This window comes from Vombatus ursinus, unplaced genomic scaffold, assembly GCF_900497805.2.
Source record: "Vombatus ursinus unplaced genomic scaffold, bare-nosed wombat genome assembly UNPS02014813.1, whole genome shotgun sequence".
Classification (NCBI taxonomy): domain Eukaryota; kingdom Metazoa; phylum Chordata; class Mammalia; order Diprotodontia; family Vombatidae; genus Vombatus; species Vombatus ursinus.
This window is the reverse complement of record NW_020954591.1, coordinates 26,233,414-26,253,698: the sequence shown is the minus strand read 5'-3', so window position 1 is coordinate 26,253,698 and position 20,285 is coordinate 26,233,414. Positions and strand designations below refer to the sequence as shown.

Genomic DNA, 20,285 nt, shown 5'->3' with positions numbered 1-20,285 from the left:
AGGGTAATGGAAAGGGAAGCCATGAGAAACAGATAATAAACGTGTTTTGTATTTGAAGGGTGCTATACATAGTACGTTACTGAAGAAGTAGACTTTTCATGTATTTTATATCCATTGAATTTGATGACAAAACTTCAGAGAGGGTAACTGACTTAGCCTAGCTTGTCACAAAGTGGGTTAGCCACAGAGATAGAACCACTACTGAGGTCTCCACTTCCTATTATCCATGAATTCTTTTATACCATGCTGCTTTCCCAGATGTGCTATGTATGAGCGCACCTTCTAGGTGGGGCCATATTTTATGAACTACACAGATGCATAACATTGAACACATTTAAATCTCTGTCACTCCTAGCACATTTGACCATTATCAATAGATTGTGGAATTATGGGATCATAGCTCAAGACCTGGAATGGAGCTGAGAGGTCAGCTAGTAAAATGACCTCATTTTGTAATTGAGGAAGCTGGGACCCAAGGAGGCTAAATGACTTACCAAGTTCACATGGGTATGAAGATCTATATTCATAGATTAAATGACTAAGAGGCATGATGGCCAAACATTGACCCACTTTTGATTCAGCAAGATTTATTCCTAAAAACATTGTGTTATCCATTCTATCCCCAACCTCTTTTCTTGCCTTTGCCCAGTATGTGCCCTCTTCACCCTCTGCCTCTTATAATCCTTAGCTTCTTTGAAGGTTCATCTTGTGTGCCATTGACTACTCAAAACCTTTCAGGGTCCTTCCAGCTTCTCAGTACTCCTTTCCTCCTGAAATCACTTTGAAATAATAATAGGAAAAATAAAAAATAATAATAATAACAGCTAGCATTTATATAATGATTTATGTTTTGCAAAATAATTCACAAATATAATCTCATTATATCCTTACAATAACCATGTAAGTGTTATTATTATCCTTATTTTACAGATGAGGAAATTGAGGCTGAGAGATTAAGTGAGTTGCCTAGGGCCATAGAGCTAGTAAGTATCTGAGGTAGGGTTTGAACTTAGGTCCTCCAATACTTTATCCACTGCAGCACCTAGATTGTATTGGCTTATCTGTGTGTGTGTGTAACCCACACACACACACATATATATACATGTATATGTATGTATGTAGGTATGTACATAAGTATATATATATGTATATGTATGTGTATAGATAGATAGATATAGTATTCCTCAAGCAGAATGTAAACTCTTTGAGGGCAAGTATAGGGATAACAACATGACATTGTGATTTCACTGGTATAGGAAATTCTCTTGGGGAAAAAACTCCTTCTACAGATGTAGGTTGGCTTCTTCTCTGAAATTTATATCTAATCCTGTGGAACCTCTTGAGAACAAGGACTGTTTTACTTTTCTATTTGTACCACCAACATTAAGCACAATGCTTTGCTCATAGTAAGCACTTGATGTTTTTTTTTCATCCATTCACTCTTTTTTAGTTTTAGAGAGCTGCCCATTACACTAAGGGGTTAAATAGCCTGCCCAGAGTTAGTGACAGTCAGCATTTATCAGGGGCAAGACTTGAACCCAAGCTGCATGGCTAGCTCTGTCCACTAAAACTCCCCTACTTGAGGGCCAGGGTTTTGTTTTTGTTTTCATTTTGTTGTTTTTTGTTTGCTTGTTTGCTTATTCATTTGTCTTGCCTTTGTTTTGCAAGCACTCAGCAGAATATCCTTATACACAGAACATGTTTGTTCTATGTGTGTAAGCTTTAACTGGTTTGGATTAGAACTAAAAAAAAAAAAAACCCTCCATTCTAGATCTGGTTCTTCCTTTAATTTGTTGTGTAACATCTGTAAAACTTTCTTATATGTGACTGTCCTCTTTCTAACTGTCAGTTTGCTAATGTATAAAGTGACAGCCTTGGGCTGAATGATCCCTAAGTCCCCTTTTGGTGCTAACTTGCTGTGATTCTCTCCTATGAAAAACTTCACTGTCAGCTCAGATTCTTATAATCTAGTCACTAGCTCACTAATGTTCAGACTCCTTAAGAGTCTGCCCAATATGACGGATGTTCTAATAAACCTTATCTTTGGCTGAAAAAAAGAAAAAAAAAGAAAAACTTCTCTGTCTTGTGATGATGATGATCAAATTTATATGGCATTTTATATTGGCAAAGTATTTTATATGATCTTCTTAGAAGTACTGATCACAAAGCATTCTGCCAATATTAAGTTATGTAGAGTAGCCTTTATGAGTTCTTATAAATGGAAACAAACAGACCAAAGAATGGATGAGATTCTTTTCTTTGTTGTTGCTGTTGTTGTTGTCCTCTTGCTTTCATTTCTGTCTGACTCTTCTTGACTCCATTTGGGGGGTTTGCCATTTCCTTCTCCAGCTCATTTTGTATATAACAAAACTGGGGCAAACAGGGTTAAGTGACAAAGCTACTAAGAGTCTGAGGCTAAATTTGAACTCAGGTTTTCTTGACTCTAGGCCCAGCTCTATATCCACAGTACCATCTACCTTCTGGCTAAGCAATCCTAAAATAATTTACAATGGATCTTCCTTTTGGGCATGTATTGAACTAGACAGCCACTGAGGGTCTTTCCAATTCTCACAGCACTACCTAATTGCCCTACTCCTATGAGCCATTAAATATTACTACAATATAACTTAATCTGTCAACCTTGCTGTAGGATGGTACTGCTCATCCCAATTTTCAAAGAAGAGAGAAGAACATAATCTGCATCCTATAGGCCAGGGAGCTTGGTTTCAATTTGTAGGACTATTCTAGAATAGTTCACAAAGATTTAGAAAGGGAAATAATTATTATGAATAGGCAACATGACATCATCAAGAATGGATCATGGCAGACTAATGTCACTTCCTTTTGTAACAGGATGACTAAAATGGTAGTGGAAAGGAATGCTATAGGTATATTTTACTCATATTTTAGCAAACCTTTTGATAAAGTATTTCATGCTATTCTTGTGGAGAAGATGGAAAGAATGGACCAGACCATAATACAGTTAGGTGGATTTAAAACTGGTTGAATTGCCGAGCTCAAAAATAATAGTTAATTATTTAATGTTAATGTGGCAGGAGGTCTCCTTTGGAGGACCTCAGTGATCTCTGTTTGGCCCTTGCTGATTTGGATAAAGGCATGGATGATCTGTTTATTAAATTTGCAGATGACACAAAGCTGGGGAGAGCTAACACAACAGGATCCAAAAAAAATATTGACAGGCTGGAATATTCGTCAGAAGCTAACATGGTAAAAATTCAATGGGAATAAATATAAAGAAAAGAGATTAGCCTTATTCTGTTGGGTCACAGAAGGTAAAATTAAGTACATTGGGTGGAATTTGTAAGGAAACAAATGTAGGTATTTTGTCGGGGTAGGGGGGAGCAACAACTTTCTAGCAATTAGGAAAACCCAAAAGTATAATGGGCTGACTAGGAATGAGTTTCCCCTTCCTTCCCGGTCTTCAGGTTGAGGTTGCATGACCACTTAACAGGTAATAATAGCTGGAATTTATACAGTTCTTTAAGGTTTGCAAAGCATTTTATAATTATTATTTCATGTTATTCTCGAAACAACCCTGGGAGGTAGGTGTTATTATTATCTTTATTTTACAGTTGAGGAAACTGAGGTAGACAGCAATCAAGTGACTTGTCCAGGATCACAAAGCTACTAAGTATCTGAGGCTAAATTTGAACTCAGGTCTTTCTCACTCTAAGCCCAGCGTTATATGCACTGTGCCACCTAGCTACTGGCTAAGGAGTTATAACATAATTTACAATGGGTGTTCCTTTGGGGTGTATATTGGACTAGACAGCCACTGAGAGTATTTCCAATTCTCAAATTCTATGATTCTGTGATACTCATAACAGACAAAAATCAATTCATGCTTCTTTGTTGAATTTCCCAGTTCCATTAGCCAACTAATAAACTTCTTGTCATAGGTAAGTCTTAGAACTCACACTAGGGAATTTCCAAGACCCAGGGGAAAATGAAGCTTCTATAACTTCTTATCAGTTCCTTTTTCAATAGCTTACTCTCTTCTTTCTATTCTCTAGCCCTCAAATCCAGTCTAAGCACTCTACTAGAGTAATATTACTTTCAGCATGCCACTCTTCTAGTCTTAAACCTTCAATGGTTTAAACCATTGCTTACAGGATAAAGTCCAATTTTATTATTTTGGCATACACAATCAGGCCCCAACTTACCTTTCTAACCTTCTCTACCACTCTTCTACCAAAGGAAGCTTCCACTCTAAATAAATTAGACCCTATGGTACCTCCTATATGTGTCATATATGTTTTACCTCCATGTTTTTGCACACTGTTCCTCTGGCCTGGAATCCACTAGAATGTGAGCCCCTTATGGGCAAAAACTGTGTTCATTTTTGTCTTTATATCCTCAGTACCTAACACATTTCCTGACAGGGGAAATGTAGTAAATGATTTTCAATCGGGTTGAATGCAATTGAATGTCCCCCACCCACCCTATTATATTCTTCCTTTTCTTTTCATTTCCACAGAATCTTATGCATGCTACAAGCCCAACTGGATCTCTGTTTTCTCCAGGAAGCCTTGACCAGTGAAGTCCATAGTGATCTCTCCTTGCCTTCTCTGAGCCCCTGCAGTATTTACTGCTTGTGCATTTTCTGTCACAAGAATATGGCCTTCCTTTCTTATTGAACTTCTCACATATGCATGTTTTGTTTCCTCATCTTTATTGCAAACTTCTTCAGGCTAAGGACCTCCCAGAAGATTATTCTTTTATCCCTCGCAGCACCTGGAAGAAACCCTCCCACTTGTTAGGGGCTCAGTGGTTATTTGTTCATTGAACGATTAATTTGAACATGTCCCCTTTGCTGTTTGAGGTCTCCTTCCACCTACATACCATGCCTATATCCCCTGAGATTCTAACAAAGGGATCTCACTGCCACAGTAGGGTGAAAATTGGTGTAAGGGGTGTGGGTGGGGGAATAGAGAGAAGAAAGAGACAAGTGAAGTATGCTACTGCCTGTCTTCCATGGAAAATGCATTGTCCCTAAGGCATCTGTTGAGCATCTAAGCAGATCTGCTACTCCTTCTCCCAATAACCTGTTTAAATGGATGGATATCCCAATAAAAGGAAGCTTCCCAAACATCTCCTCTGCCCATCACAAACAAAATATCAAGAGTCACAAAAACTAGAAGATTGCAAAAGGACCCCAGAAAGGCAACAAGCCAAGACAGAAAGCACTTCTTTCCCCTAAAGAAGAAGCCTCCCCCTCCCCTCCTGCTGCCTACAAAGGTATAATGTAATAGGGATTAAGGATCTGGAGAGAAACAATTATCTCTTCAGCGCTTAATTATTTTTACATCTTGTATCAGTGAGCCAGCACCATATCCTGAAGCCCTAGGGATCCGTTCCTCCCTCCTTGGCCCTCAGGGAAGACAGGGGAATTCATGCTTCAAAGACATATGGGAGAATTAGGCAAGAAGCTTCCTATGGGCTGTCCATGGTGCCTAAAAGAGAAAGTACTTTTTAGTCACTCCAAGCTGAATCTTTATTGCATCAGTTTTCAAAGGCTGACTGTCTCATCCACTTGAACATTAAAAATGATGCTTTGTACCACCACTTCTTCATCCATGGGAGGAAACTAAAGAACTTAGCCACTCTAACATAGGATGCCAAACACTTTACAGTCTCTCAGCCATCACTCCAGGGTCTCTACATTATATGTAACTTTATAGAAAGTGATGCTAGGGAGGAGTTAAATGATTGGTCATATTGAGAAGGAGTAGTGAAGTTCAGACTTCAGAACCCAGGAGTCCTGTCTCTCACTTTGGATTCCAGCTTTGATCATTAGTCTGTACTTCCTCCCCTGTGTGTTGGGGAGTTCAGTGTAGCCTTTACTCTCCACCATTTCATAGGAAAAGAAAGGTTTTGGACAAGAGGGATAGGTTTCTGTTGTGTTCTTTTCCCCCCCTTTTAAAAAAAATTGGTAAAAGAGAAATGTCTGAAAAGTACCCAGGAACAAATGGAGAAGAAAGGAGAAAAGAAAGAGAAAAAAATGGATATCCACTCAAAGTAAAGGTGCCGCATTCCTTCTTTTCTCCCTTTACTGTGTAGAGGAAGAAAGTTTAAGATGGAGATTTGAAAAAAAAAAAGTGGAGATTACTGTAGTTTGGTAGTCTTACAGCCAGATTCCAGAATTCTGAAAACTTATCTTTTGATAGACTTGATACAATTGCTCATGTTGGTTGAGTTGTCATTTTATCCTGTATTTCCACAGTGTTCTTATTCCCCTCTCCTGAGAACTCTCTCTCTAAAGAGCTGGTGGTTCCCACAAAGGGATCCAAAGACTTGCACCACCTTCGATTTTTTCTGAGGGCAAAGACTGTTTATTTTTGTCTGTATTCCCAGCACCAAGCACTATACTTGGCACATGGTTGGCACTTAATAAATGCTTGTTGATTGAATAATGATGGTATGTCAAGTCATCCAATCAGATCACAACACATTAGAGACATTCAGTAACTCTTTCATGATGGATCCTCAGTGATAAGGAATCAATTCCAAGTCAACATAAAGAGAATGGGGAAATGTAACATTTCCCTCATGTCACAATCATAAGCATACCATGTCATGTAAAATGATTGTTTTTAGATCATAGTTGCTGTAAGAATCCAAAGGAGGGAGTATTGAAATGCCAAAGAAAGATATATGGAGGACTTAGAATTTGAGAAGGATATGAAGTATTTGAGGGAGGGAGGGAGGGAAGAAGGAAGGAAGGAAGGAAGGAAGGAAGGAGGGAAGGAAGGAAGGAAGGAAACAGAGGACATTCCAGGTATTCCAGGTGAGAGTATTTTTATAAGCCTAGTCAGAATCAAAACTAGGGTAGGGCAATTGGGGTGTTGTCTGAGACACAAGATTTAGAGTCTATAAAAATGTTTTCAATTTTATCATCAGCAAATAGAAGAGTAATTGTTTAATTGAAATGAATTGAATTGAATTCAAAGGAATCATCCTTGTAATTCAGCTCAGTCATGAGTAGGAGGTATACTTTTTTTTTTAATATCAGTTGGTATTAGGCATTCAGAATAATTATTCCTAAAGGCAAAAGGCTTACATCCTCCCACAGGTCCATTGTTCTCTATCCTGTGTACATTGTTTTACTCTTTAGGAGACTGATTAAAATCTTCCACTGTTCTCGGTCAATTAACAAATACTGAATGAGTGCAGCGCCTTGTGCTTAGCACTTATGGAGACCAAGTATAAGAATGGCCTGCAACCTGGAGTGACAAGATTAACACACCCAAGAAACAATTAGAAAAAGTTAGAAGGCATTATGTAATCAAAAGCTAACTTGTGTGGTCCATACAGAAGATAAATACAACAGTACAAAGAGAAGAGAAAGCAATATGGATTGAAGCAGTGAGGTTTCTGGTTTTTTTTTTAAAAAAAGCAAATGTCATAGAGTTAGCCATTGTAGTTGATTTGAGTCAATCAATCAATCAACAAGTGTTTACTGAGCACCTTCCATGTGCCAGGAACTGGTAGTTTGGTAGTTTGGCACTGGTAGTACTGGTAGTTTGTCAGAGAGGGGCACTATCAGCTAAGAGGGATCAAGAAAGGCTTCAGGAGTAGCTAAGTGGCACAGAGGATAGAATGCTGGGCTCATCTTCCTGAGTTTGAATCTGATCTCAAATACCAGCTGTGTGACCCTGGGCAAGTCACTTAACTCTCTTTGCCTCAGTCCCTCATCTATAAAATGAGCTGGAGAGGGAAATGACAAACCACTCTAGTATCTTTGCCAAGAAAACCCTAAAAGGCATCATCTAGAGTGGGACATGACTGAAAAGGATTAAACAACAGCAAAAAGAAAGGCTTTATGTAGAAGACAGTGCTAAAGTGGCAATCAAAGAAAGAGAGGGACTCTTAAGAGGTTCGGGTGAGGAGGGAGTGCTGGGATAAGGCCTGGGTTTTCCTGACTTCTGTAACGTCCCTGATGCTGCTTCCTCCCTTGACAGCAATCTGATTGGTCACAGCTGTCCTCAAAGCTTCCTAGTCTGAGAGCATAAAAGGTCCCAGCTTTATATACTCAGAGCCTCTTAGACTTGGTAGATGCCTGAGACTTCTTGACTCACTGAACCCAGATGACTCCTGACCAGAGCCCTTTCCAGATGGAGATGAGGAAAGCCGAGTAAGAGAATTGAAGTGTGCCACTGTTTCCTTGTTGTGTTAGGACAAAGTAAGCCTCCTTTATTCAGTGACTCCTGAGGGCCTTATGCCATTCCCAACATCAAACCTGAACCAAAAGAGCACAGGAGTTAGAGCTGTAGCCACAAATGCATTCCAAGCCATCTAAGTAGAATGTCACTCCTTAGGGTGGGTACTATTCAAGGTCTGTATTTTTGTTTTGTTTTTGGTCTTTGTTTCTCGGAGACTAAGAAAGTACCTGGCATACAACAGGTACTTAATCAATGCTTGCTGCTTCTTGTTCTGCTATAAGACTTGAGCAGTGGTCAATATGATTTGTTGAGGAATTCAGGCTTTCTTATAGATCAATGGCCCCAGAGCTAAGACCTGAAACAGAGACATAGGAGCAAATAAGAAAGCTGACTTTTTTCTACAACCTCTAGTTTAATCAGAGTTTTTGGTCAAGCTCTGATGAAGGTTTTGTATCCTTTTCTTCCTTTCTATTCTTTTTTTTTTCTTTTTTTCCAATGAACCAGTTTCCCCTTCTTTCTTGAAGAAGGAGGAGAGAAAGCACAGACATAGCTTCAGTAACAAACTGCATGTGGCCTCTGGTTGGTATTTCAAAGCCATTTATGTTGCAATTTTCATCTGTGAAGCTTAAGGGGCAGGGAGGGGGAGGAAGCCAAATACTGGAACAGGCCAAACTTAGGGACGGTTGGAGCGTTTCAGTATGATAAGAGGAGATTGTGACCAGGTGCTGTGAAGGGCGAAAGCACTTATTTTACTGTAGTCTCATGCGTTGCCTGAGCCCTGGTGCTTTTCAAAAGCAGTTAAAGGGCCATTTGATGGAAGGAATGCTTGGATTACACACTGTCTGGATCCTTTATTGTCTTCAGATCTTCAGGCAGGTGTGTTTAAGAAAGGCCAAGCCTGTCCCCCCCCCCCCATTTTTTCTTTAATCCTTCTCTTTGGTCAAACATCTCCACCTCGGCATGTCTCCTGAAGGCTCCAGGCAGACATGTTTGCTGCATTGACTACCCAACTTTCAGCTCTTTATCTCTCCTTAAAACCCCCAAATCCAAAAGTGGCTTATGGTTACTAGCCTACAGTTTGACTTCTTTATTTCTGCCTCACTACTACTTGTCCTGACCAATAACCCTTGCTCTCCCAATGCTTCTAAATGTAGAAACCGTGATATAGCCATCATTCATTAACGAGAAATAAGGACACATAGGATTATGTTTTCCAAGGGCCAGCACAGTAGGTGTACTTTCAGCAAGAATGTGTGAAGCAGCTTCTTCCACCAAAACTAGGGCTTATATATATGGATAAACAGCCTTACATACACATTATATCATTGACCATCTCCTCTGCCCATCTGCACAGGCAATATCTTATTGTCAAAAAGGATTTATTGAAAACTGATGTGAGCCTGGCACCATACATAAGCAATTTATTCTTAAATGGGCAGTCTTCCTCCTGTCCAAGAAGAAGCTGCTATCCTAGAAAGGGATAAAATGCCAATGAACTAATATTGAAAAAACTCCCCCATTTCATGTATGTTTAAAATGATAGCCCTAATTTGTAAAGAAGCATAAAACTTTTGCACCACCAGGACTTATTTTATATTAATTGTCTTTGCTTTCTTTCTACCAACTCCTACCTCACCTGCTCCACGGAAATTAATAATTACAACAAACATTTTTTCCCACTGACCTGACACATGTTGACCCTTGTGTTAGACACATACCAACAGAAATTCTTAGCCAGGTCTGTCAGGGACAGCTGAGGGTTCAGAACCCAAACACTTGACATTTCAATCAATCTGTCATCTCATTAGACACTCTTTCCAGCGGTTCAGCTTTCAGTACAACCATGTCTTCTCATGCAATACCATTTCTCCATGTTATACTGAAGATTCTTCTACAATGGATGTGCTTCTGTAGATCTTTGGATGTTTCATGGTCCTGAATGCAGCATCTAGGCTCTCTGGTAATTATCCCTCAATCTCTCTACATGACTCTGCTACCTCCTTTTTTGGTTATACATCTCATTTTCTTTATGTTGCTTTTCTTGCATTATTCCTTACTGGTAACTTGTCATAGCCTACTCACACCTAACATTAAACTCTCCATTTCCCCTTGGTTGATCTACAGTTCTTTGCAGACTATACTTTTTCATAGCTTGCCTAGAATTTCAACACAACAATATCTATATAAAAAAGCTGGACCCTTGATTCAGAGAAAAGATTAAGGCAATTAAAAACTCTACCTCCATGCTGTTCTCCTCTGAAGCTTAGTGGTGCAGTGGAGACAATGCTGGACTTAGGTTCAGGAAGGACTGGATTGACATCTTCCCTCAGACACTTAATAGCTGCTATGTTCTTGAGCAAGCTACTTAATCCTCATTAGCCTTAGTTTTTTGGTTTGTTATGTGGGGATAATAATAGCACTTACCTCACAGGGTTGTGGTGAGGATGCATTGAGATACCATCTATGAAGTGCATTGCAAACCTTAAAGCACTAAATAAATTATAGCTATTAGCTATTATCATATTATGTTGTTGTTGTCATTCCTACTCAACTCCAAATCTAGTTCATTGTTCATCTGTAGAGCCTTTCCACAATTTGATTAATAGATGATTTAGATATAGATATATATTTAGCTATCTATACTAGTGGTCCAGCTTTATGGACTATTCATCAATGTGCATTTTATATTTTGGATAAGCATTCTTTATCCACTTGGTTTCTCCTATAAGGATAGTTAGGTCAAATTCTTTTGAGTAATTAATGATCATGAGATCATTGGAGGCCTTTCAGTGTACTAAGATTTGATATGATCATTGAAATTCATATTCGAGCAAAAGCATCTGGAAGACTTCAACATCTATGAGGAATCCTTTTTCCATTTGGACTCTATATTACACATGTTTCATAATAATGGCAAACACTTTTGGTGAGGATATATTTGCCTGTCATTTAATTAGCCAGCATTTATTAAGTGCCTGCTATATGCCAGGCACTATGCTAAGCTCTTGGGATACAGTGTGTGTGTTACTTATATACTGTGTATGGCATATATACCATATTCTCAAAGAGTTCATAATCTAAAGGTGGTGACAGTATGAAATAACTATACAAATGGAGTATATACAAGGTAAATTGAGGATAATTTCACAGGAAAGGCATTAAAATTAAGAAGGACTGGAAAAGACTTCTGGCAGAAAGTAAAAATTTAACTGAGCCTTGAAGGAGAGAAATTAGGGGGCAGAGATCAAGAGGGAGATCATTCCAGGAATGGGGGACAGCTAAAGAAAAAAACATGGAGTCAGGAAATGGGGTGCCTTGAGTAAGGACCAACAAGGAGGCAGGCCTGTGTCAGAACTTCATTCTCACTTAGTCAATATGGCATCCTGAAGAAGTTGACATGCTACATGCAAACCAGTTTTGCAAACAATAGAAACATTGGTGATACATACAAGGGACTGCTGGGAAAAAAAATAGGACTGCTAATGTGTGTCCCTCCCTCCCCCCACAACCAGAAAAAGGTACCGCTCTCAGTACCTGAGCACTGAATCCAGTGTCAGAGTTTGAATCTTTACTCGGGTGCTTTCTGTCTGCATGACCTTGAATCGTACCCTTTACCCTCTCTGGGTCTCAGTTTCTTCTGTAGAATGAAGGGGCTAGGCTAGATGACCTCTAGGGTCTCTACTCACTCTAAATCCATGATCTTTAGATTTCTCAGTTTTAGAACTAGAAGTCGTCCCCATCCACAGCTTGCTATAACTAAAGATGGGATGGGTGTCTTGTGTGCGTTATTCTTCCTGGCAGAAGAATGGATAAATGAGACAGATAGATAAGGGCAAGTATGAGAGGGGAGACATGAGCTGGGTTCCAAGTTACCTTAGTGATATATCTCACCAGACACCACCCCATTAATTCCACTGAAAGTCAGCAAGACTGGTTTCCAGAGATGACAGTTTGGACATCCAAGCACAACCTTCAACGTGCCTGGAGCCACAGCTGATGAGATGCCAGCGTTCTTCGTATAGTATATATCACAGGGGCCACATAAGCCTGTTAGAAATTGGCTGAGCTAGAAGTGTCAGATGAACATCCTTGGCCCTTTAACTGCTGTGCAGTCTGGTGCGACTGCTTTAGTTTCAGTCAATTGTCAATAATTAGACATCCACATGGACTCCCAGGCCAGTCTTCCCATATTCATCATTAGACTTGTTAGATGTCCCATTGTGCGCTTCAGAAACAATTATTTAAGTGGTTTATAGTTTAGTGGTCAGCATTTTTTGCACAATGACTTTTCTCCCATGTATGTGGTGAAATTTCAGTTACTCTAGAAAAGAAAGTGGCTTTTCATTATAGTTCCATAGGGCAAGTTAATCACAAAGAATGAGGTTCTCTTCTGTAAAGTGGTAACAGTATATACTCAAACAAGATTCATGCCTTTAGGATCTGCTTCATCTGAACCAAGATATAACACTGTCAAAACGGTCTTCAACAATACTACAATTATACAAGGAATAGTAACAACAATTAGCCTTCTTAATGTTGGTGCTTTGGCTATTTTTCTGACATAATAGCATATATTGTGTTGTCCCTTTTCTGAGAAGCCTTATTGAAGTTCATATTAAAATTTTTTAAAAGTTCGTACTAATTACATGTGGGACTGAGATACGTCACCTGGGAACAAGCAAGGCAATATAAACTTGGGTAATAGGTACAGCATATGAGAGCACTAGGGTAAGTTCATCCCTTTAGTAGAAGGTAAGGTCCTTAAAGGCAGGTACTGTTTCATTGTCCCATTTCCAGAAACCAGCACAGTACTTAAGGACATTATAGATACATTATAAATATTTGGTGAATTGAATTGATTTGAGTCGACTTGGTCTGCCTCAGTTAGCTCTGTTTCTTTAGCCTCCCTCTTCTGTAAGGATAGGGCAGCTAGGTGGCACAGTGGATAAAGGGCTGGGCCTGGAGTCAGGATAACATGAGTTCAAACCTGGCCACAGGCACTTACTAGCTGTGTGACCCTGGATAAGTCATTTAACCCTGTTTGTCTCAGTTTTCTCATCTATAAAATGCACTGGAGAAGGAAATGGCAAACCACTCCAGTAACTCTGCCAAGAAAATCCCATGTAGGGTCATGAGGAGTTGGACAGGGCTGGAAATGACTAAACAACTCCAAGGATATGCTAGCCAGGGCTGAGAGAATGGAGCTGGGTGACCTGATCTACTTGGAGCAGCAGAATGCCTTCTTCTTTCCCTGTTTAGACACTACTGTTGTGCCTGACTTGCGGTAAAGCCTTCCTGGCTCATATTGTTCTGATCAGCCACAGTGCCTTGACACATTGTACCTTGATTCCAACATAGTGATGTCATTGTGGTCTGCTTCAAGAATGAAGAACAACCGACTGTGTCAGAGTCATGTGGGCATGAGACATTGCCTATGTTGACCAGAAAATACAGTAAGTGGCGCAAAAGTAGTTGGACCCCAGGTTCAGGATGTTTCTAGCTGAGCTCTGTCTGGGTCAGACAGAAGTAAGACCGGGAGGACTCAATAAAATCTGTGATCTGCCTAGGGCACAATGCACAGGGGAGTGAAATGAGGAAGACATTTTAATATTGCTTTTTATAGATGCATATTTTTAATGTCAGAAAACTATCTTTTCTAAGGCATGTAGATATTTGTTTTGTGAAAAGCATGCATTTGTAATAGAGGAAAAACTTGGAAGAGCAGAAAGAGTACTGGATTTAAAATCAGAGAACTTGTGTTTGACTCTCAACTCCATTTGGACTACGAGCTCCTTTAGAGAAGGGACTGGTTTTTGTCCCCTTTTTTTTGTATCCCCAGCACTTAACACAGTGCCTGATACATAGTAGGTGCCTCAGTTGACTCTATTTCCTCAGCCTCCCTCTACTTTAAGGATAGAGCATCTAGGTGGCCACAGTGGATGGAGTGCCAGACTTGGAGTCAGGAAAACATGAGTTCAAATCTGGCCACCGATACTTACTAGCTGTGTAATCCTGGGCAAGTCACTTAACCCTGTTTGCCTCAATTTCCTTATCTGTAAAATGAGCAGGAGAAGGAAATGGTGAACCACTCTAGGGGCCAAGAAAACACAAAATGGGGTCAAGAAGAGTCAGACATGACTGCAAAACAACTTGATGATGATTCCTACAGAAGTGAAAATATTAGACTTTGGATTATGACAAGACAACAGCTATAAGAAGTGGTACAGATGTGGCCTAGTATCTGAAAGCTTTCTGTTAATGTTGCTGAAAGGGGCTTGGCAAAGGATTCTCATAGTTCTATAGGGATCAGCTACCTTGAATTAGGAAAAAATGCCTCTGGAATTATAGTTGGGAAGGTATTTGAATATGTCTTGATTTCTAGAGTCCCAGAACTATGTCCTTTGCCCTCATGATACATACTGAATAAATTGACTATTGACTTCAATGAAGGACTCAGATCCCAGAAGTACAAAGCAGACAATGTGTAGATCTTATATTCCTGTGAGGCATGATGACTATTAAGAACTATCACAGGAGTCAAGTCAACACTTATTTAGTGCTTACTATGTGTCGGACACTGTGGTGAGTGCTGGGAATACAAACAAAAAAAGGAGGGAGCACTCTTGCTCTCATCATCCAACATATGGATGGGGAAGAGAACATGCAAATAACCATGTACAAAAATGATGGAGACGGGATAAACTGGAGGTCATGTCAGGTGATAGGTGCTAAAATGAAGGAGGATTAGGAATGGCTTTTTGTAGAAGGTGGGGCTTTAGCTAAGATTTGAAGAAAGAACAAGAAGCCACAAATTGAAGATGAAGAGATATGGATTCCAGGCATAAGCACCAGTCAGAAAAATGCCTCAGGTTGGGAGATAGTGTTTTGTCTGAGGAACAGCAAGGAGGCTAGTGTCACTGGCCATAAAGATAGCAAAACTTTAAAATGTAAGAATGTTGGGAGTTAAAAGACAGATAAAAGATCACAGCCGCTCTACCCCTCTGTGCATCCCATACCTCTCTAGGCACTTTTTGAGAACTCATTCCTACCTCTCTAGGCACTTTTTGAGAACTCATTCCTTCTGCTCTACCCTTCATCTGACCTGCCTGCCCTGCCTCATCTTTCTTTTAGGTGCACTGTGGACAACCGAGTCACTCGGGTGGCCTGGCTGAACCGCAGCACGATCCTCTATGCTGGGAATGACAAGTGGTGCCTAGATCCTCGGGTGGTCCTCCTGACCAACACCAAAACCCAGTACAGCATTGAGATCCAGAATGTGGACATATATGATGAAGGCCCGTACACCTGCTCTGTGCAGACAGACAACCACCCAAAGACATCACGAGTCCACCTCATCGTTCAAGGTAAGGGATCCTGTGGAATGGGGAAGTCCGGTGCATGGGAGCTGGGGCGCCTTTCTGTGTAGAATGTAGGCTCTGGCTAGGTCAGTTTCCTGGTGTTTTGTTTTGGTTTGTTTTTGTTTTATAGAATACAGAACTCAAGTGTCTTGGTCACTGACTTTCACACTGAGTAAAAAGTAGGGCCAGGACAAAAGTGACCAATTCCAATTCCATAGTATACAATTAAATCATGCTGCTTTCTTTCAATTTGCTGTCATCAATTGCAATGATTTCTTATTTTGTTGTTTTTTGTTTTGTTTTGTTTTTCCTTTGGTTACTAGTACAGAGCTTCCTTTACTTAGTTTAAGGTATGGACCTAGTGGAATGTCCCTCTTCATATCTTTGGAAGGGAATCCATTCTTTGCTACTCCTGTTTCCTTGGCCTTCCTACAGGTGGCCCCATGAGGAGAGCCTGGTGATCTTTCTCAAGCCTGAGACCTTTGTGAAATGAGAATGAGCCAGGTCATGAAGTTTAGAAGATGTAAAGTGTAAAGGGGGTGGGGGGGGTTAAAAAAAAGAGGAAAGGGAAGAATTATGGAAGAGAACCATGAAAAAAAGAAGATGGGAAATAGGAGACTTAGAACATAGACAAGCAAGGCAAAAAGCAAAAAAGAGGATTTGATGAGGTGAGGATGGCTAGAACAAGCTAACTGAAGGAAAGAGATAGAAAAGCAAGAAATTGCCAGAGTTAGAGATTATACAACAGCTGTGGTGTATGGGTGTGTTTAATTTCAAATTCTGGAGGAACTTTCAGTTCCACTAAGTACTCTCTTATTGTTTCTGTATGAAAGCCAATTGTGCTGGTCTCGACTGTTCTAAAAATCTGCCCTACTACACTGTGGCTATGTTTCTTTTGCCTGGAATGGGATGCCATTGTTTTCCCATTTGAATTGAATTAAAATGGAGTTGGTGACAGCAAAGTGTGAGACAGAGAACAATGCTTTGGTGGGGAAATTTATTACAGACAACATTATAGACATATGATAGGAAGATGAGTATGTGTTGATAGGAGTATGCCTCATAGGTTCTTTATAGACACTGAAATGAAGAGATCAGTAGAGGGTGGGAGGTCAGCAATCTTAACTTGGGCAGTTTGAGCACAAACTAATGGAAAATGTCTAATCCCTTGCTAGGTGATTTCCTCTATAAGTTGGCTGGGTGCCCTGTTAGCATGACACACCAGCTCAAGTATTGGAATCTCATCTTGGGCTAATTTTCAAATGCTGATGGGTATATTGATTTGGAAACAAGCTGGGTTAAGAAAGGCATTGGTCTTGTACACAGAGCCAGCCTAAGCTAATCCGCTGTCGATATGCCTGGACTGAGTATTATTGACACTCTAAAGAATAGACGGCCGTAATTTTCCAGGGCCTTTTTTTTCCACCTCCCTCTTAAAGCAATCAGACAAACTAAATAGAACCAAACTTCCCTGGTCTTTGTGTTGGAAAGGGCATATATCACCATAGGGTGGATTTTGTTGTTGTTTATCTTGTGATCTGTTATTGTATTGAGCGTAAACGATGATTCCCATACCAGAAACTGTCTGTCTGAATAGTCTTAAATTGTTGTTTCAGACTGTGGATGAAAATTCCACTTGACTGTGCATGGGTTCTATAATCTCTGCTATTGGGAGACTGAAGATGATCAATCACTTGGGTTTGGGATTTCTGAACTACAGTATGTCCCCAGTATGTCATTCACCAGTATGATGAACTCCTGGCAGCAGTGGACCAGCAGGGTTTCCTAAGGAGGGGTGAACTGGTACAGGTTGGAAACAGAATGGGTCAACCCTTACCAAGCTAATCATTAGTCAGATTAGGATTGTGAGAGACAACTGCAACTGTATTTGCAGCTTGAGCGAGATAGGGAAAGGCAGTCTCTAAAAATAAAGAAAGAAAGAGAAGGGAAGGAAAGGCAAAGAAATGGAATAAAAGGAAAGGGAAAGGAAGGAAAAAGAAAATTGCACTGGGATGAGAGGAGTCTTGAGATTTCTAACTGGTTTTTGATCTTAAAAGAGAAAAAAAAATGTGGTATGTTCCTATGATTATGTGAACATGGATTATGTGAACCACATAATGATTGGATCAGCTAGAAGGGACCTGAATAGTCACCTTTCCCCACCTTTTCTTTTGGTGCTTCTGGCTCCAAATCTAGCATTCTTTACACCCCATTAATGTCCTTTGCTTCTTCTCCCTCAACATACACATAAATGACATCTGACTAATGTTTCTCTCTTCCACTCCCATTGGTTTAAACTTTTCAGAATCTAGTACTATGTGATACTACCTATAAAGTTTGAGCTCGAAGGAACCTTGGAGTTGTAACTTTTATTTTATTTTATTTTTATTTCTGATAACAGAAGCAGTTCCTTCAATGACCTGTATTGAATGGGAGTGAATGACATGATAAGAATCCTTGAATGTCAGTTCTCTAGAAACTTAGTGGCCACCTGGTCCAATACTCTTATTTTATTCAAATATTTTTATAAACTTATTACTGTACTTCTATACAACTAAATGAGCATGCTTTGCAATTATTTACACTTTAATTAAGCAATATAAATATTATAACAACTTTTTAGTAACACCCTGTAATTCTCCATCAATATTCTTTGTGTATTCATCCTCATTCACTTTCCTTTTTAGATGATTGTGTTTAGCATGTACTTTGTTCTTCTGGTTCTTTAGCTTTTGCTTTAGTGCATGTCGCAAAGGTCTTTCCAAGTTTCTTTATACTCTTCTTATTTCTTAGTTGTATTTCCATTAAAGGATTCCATTGAGACGTCTGTGTATATATCATAATGCATTTAATATTTCTCCTATTATTGGATATTTAGATTGCTTCCAGCTTTTTGAAATAAAGAATAATGCTGCAATCAATCAATAAACATTTATAAATGCCTACTAAGCACTGGGAATCTCTCTCTCTGTATGTATATATGTATGTGTATGTCATACATATCATACATACATACATATACATACAGAAACAGTCCTTGCCCTCAAGGTGCTTACATTCTTTTAAAGGAAACAATATGTAAAATACAAATATGAATATATGCATATATGCATGTGTATATATCTAGATACCTTCCTGTCTAGTAACATATAGTATTATGCATGCATATATGTATGTGTGTATGTATATATGTGTGTATATCTATACACATATATATATATGTATATGTATATATAATGTTCTATGAGGTGAGGTAAAGAGGGAGGACATTCCAGATTATAAGATCTTCAATTAATTCTTTTTTTTGTTTGTTTGTTTTTTATCACTTTGAGGAAATACTCTCAACCATGTTAAAATATAAGTTAGTTTGGAGCAAGAAGTATTTGATTTATTGTGTCTGTATCCCTTGCCTAGCATAATGCCTGACCCAGAGTAGGGACTTAATAGATGCCTGTTGATGCATTGGACAGGAATTTCAGGGTTGAATGGTATGACCATCATAACTTTTTTAGAGCACTGTCAGATTGTTCTCCAAAAACATTTCATAAATTTACAGTCCCACCAGCAATGACTGCCACCTGATTATTTTGGTGATAGGAAATTGAAGCCTAAAAAGATTATATGAGAGGGTCAAGGTCACATAGCTAGGAAATGATGGAGTCAGGACTAGAACTCTGATCTGATTCCTCAGTCTCCTACTCTAATGATCTCCAAGTTTTTTGGGTCACACATGCTATTAGGAAAAACAAACAAAGGAAAAAAAACTTCTATGTGCATGACTAATATATGTATATTCATTTATTTATAAATTATATGCATGTACTATTAGGTATATTATAAAACAGAAAAAAGTGAAGAGAGAAAGAGAAAATGAATAGTATTTTAAAGTATTTATTTATCAATGGTAAAAAGTGTTTTTACTCACTAGAATATTATTATTCTTAATGTTTACTGAAAATGATGTTATTTTATAAGCTTCATTATTTTTTGAAATCTTGTTTCAATACTTTGTGATGGAAAGAGTGATTGAGAGATCTGGTTCTAAGGTCAGTTTGTTTTGGCCTCAAAGGTTATCGTTGCTGAAAAAGATATCTCACAAAGTTCTGTAGATCCAAATGGAACAAGTGCATCATTGGCCTCCATAAACAAACCTTGATCCTGGTTTTTCAGTCCCATCCACTAATTATGCAAAGGTATTTTGCTGAAATTCAGCTACAGTGTTGTTGTGGGGATCAGATGAGTTAGTACTTGAAAAGTGTTCACCACAGTTCCTGGCATGTAAGAAATGCCCTATAAATATTAGTTACTATTTAATAATAATATTATTATTTTCTCCGATTTGGGAGAAGAGAACAGAGGAAGAGCTGATAGTCTAAAAGTTGCTATTTCAGATAGGGAAGATGGGTATGGCAGGGCAAATGGAAAGATAGCCCATAGGTTCTGTTTTCCTGGTGGTAAATGGCCTTCCTTTTCCTTAAAGCTAGCTAGTAAGTGGTGTTCTTGGGGATGGAGAGGAGGATATGGGATCTGGGAATCAGGGTTGCGGATCTGAGAGAGCTCCATGTTTGGTTACTTAAGTCCCAACAGTACTGTTAGCAGCTGTCCATTGAGCCTGTCCACCGGTCCTCTTCTTGTATTCATCCAGTGCTGTCCAGTGATGCTGTGCTTATTTGCTTTTTGCTCAGCTTGCTTCAGAAACTCCTGGACCCCTTGCTCAAGTCTCCCTTGATAGGCAGGTGACTCA

At 39.3% G+C, this 20,285-nt stretch overlaps 1 protein-coding gene across 3 annotated transcripts in view; it reads left to right on the top strand.

Annotated features, from left to right (window-relative positions):
• NTM (neurotrimin) overlaps positions 1-20,285 on the top strand; it is a 1,238,439-nt gene that overhangs the window by 938,251 nt on the left and 279,903 nt on the right. For all 3 annotated transcript variants that reach the window (XM_027835123.1, XM_027835124.1, XM_027835125.1), the window contains one exon: positions 15,315-15,547. In XM_027835123.1, coding sequence (XP_027690924.1) covers positions 15,315-15,547 — 233 coding nt within the window. The remainder of the gene's footprint in view (positions 1-15,314; positions 15,548-20,285) is intronic.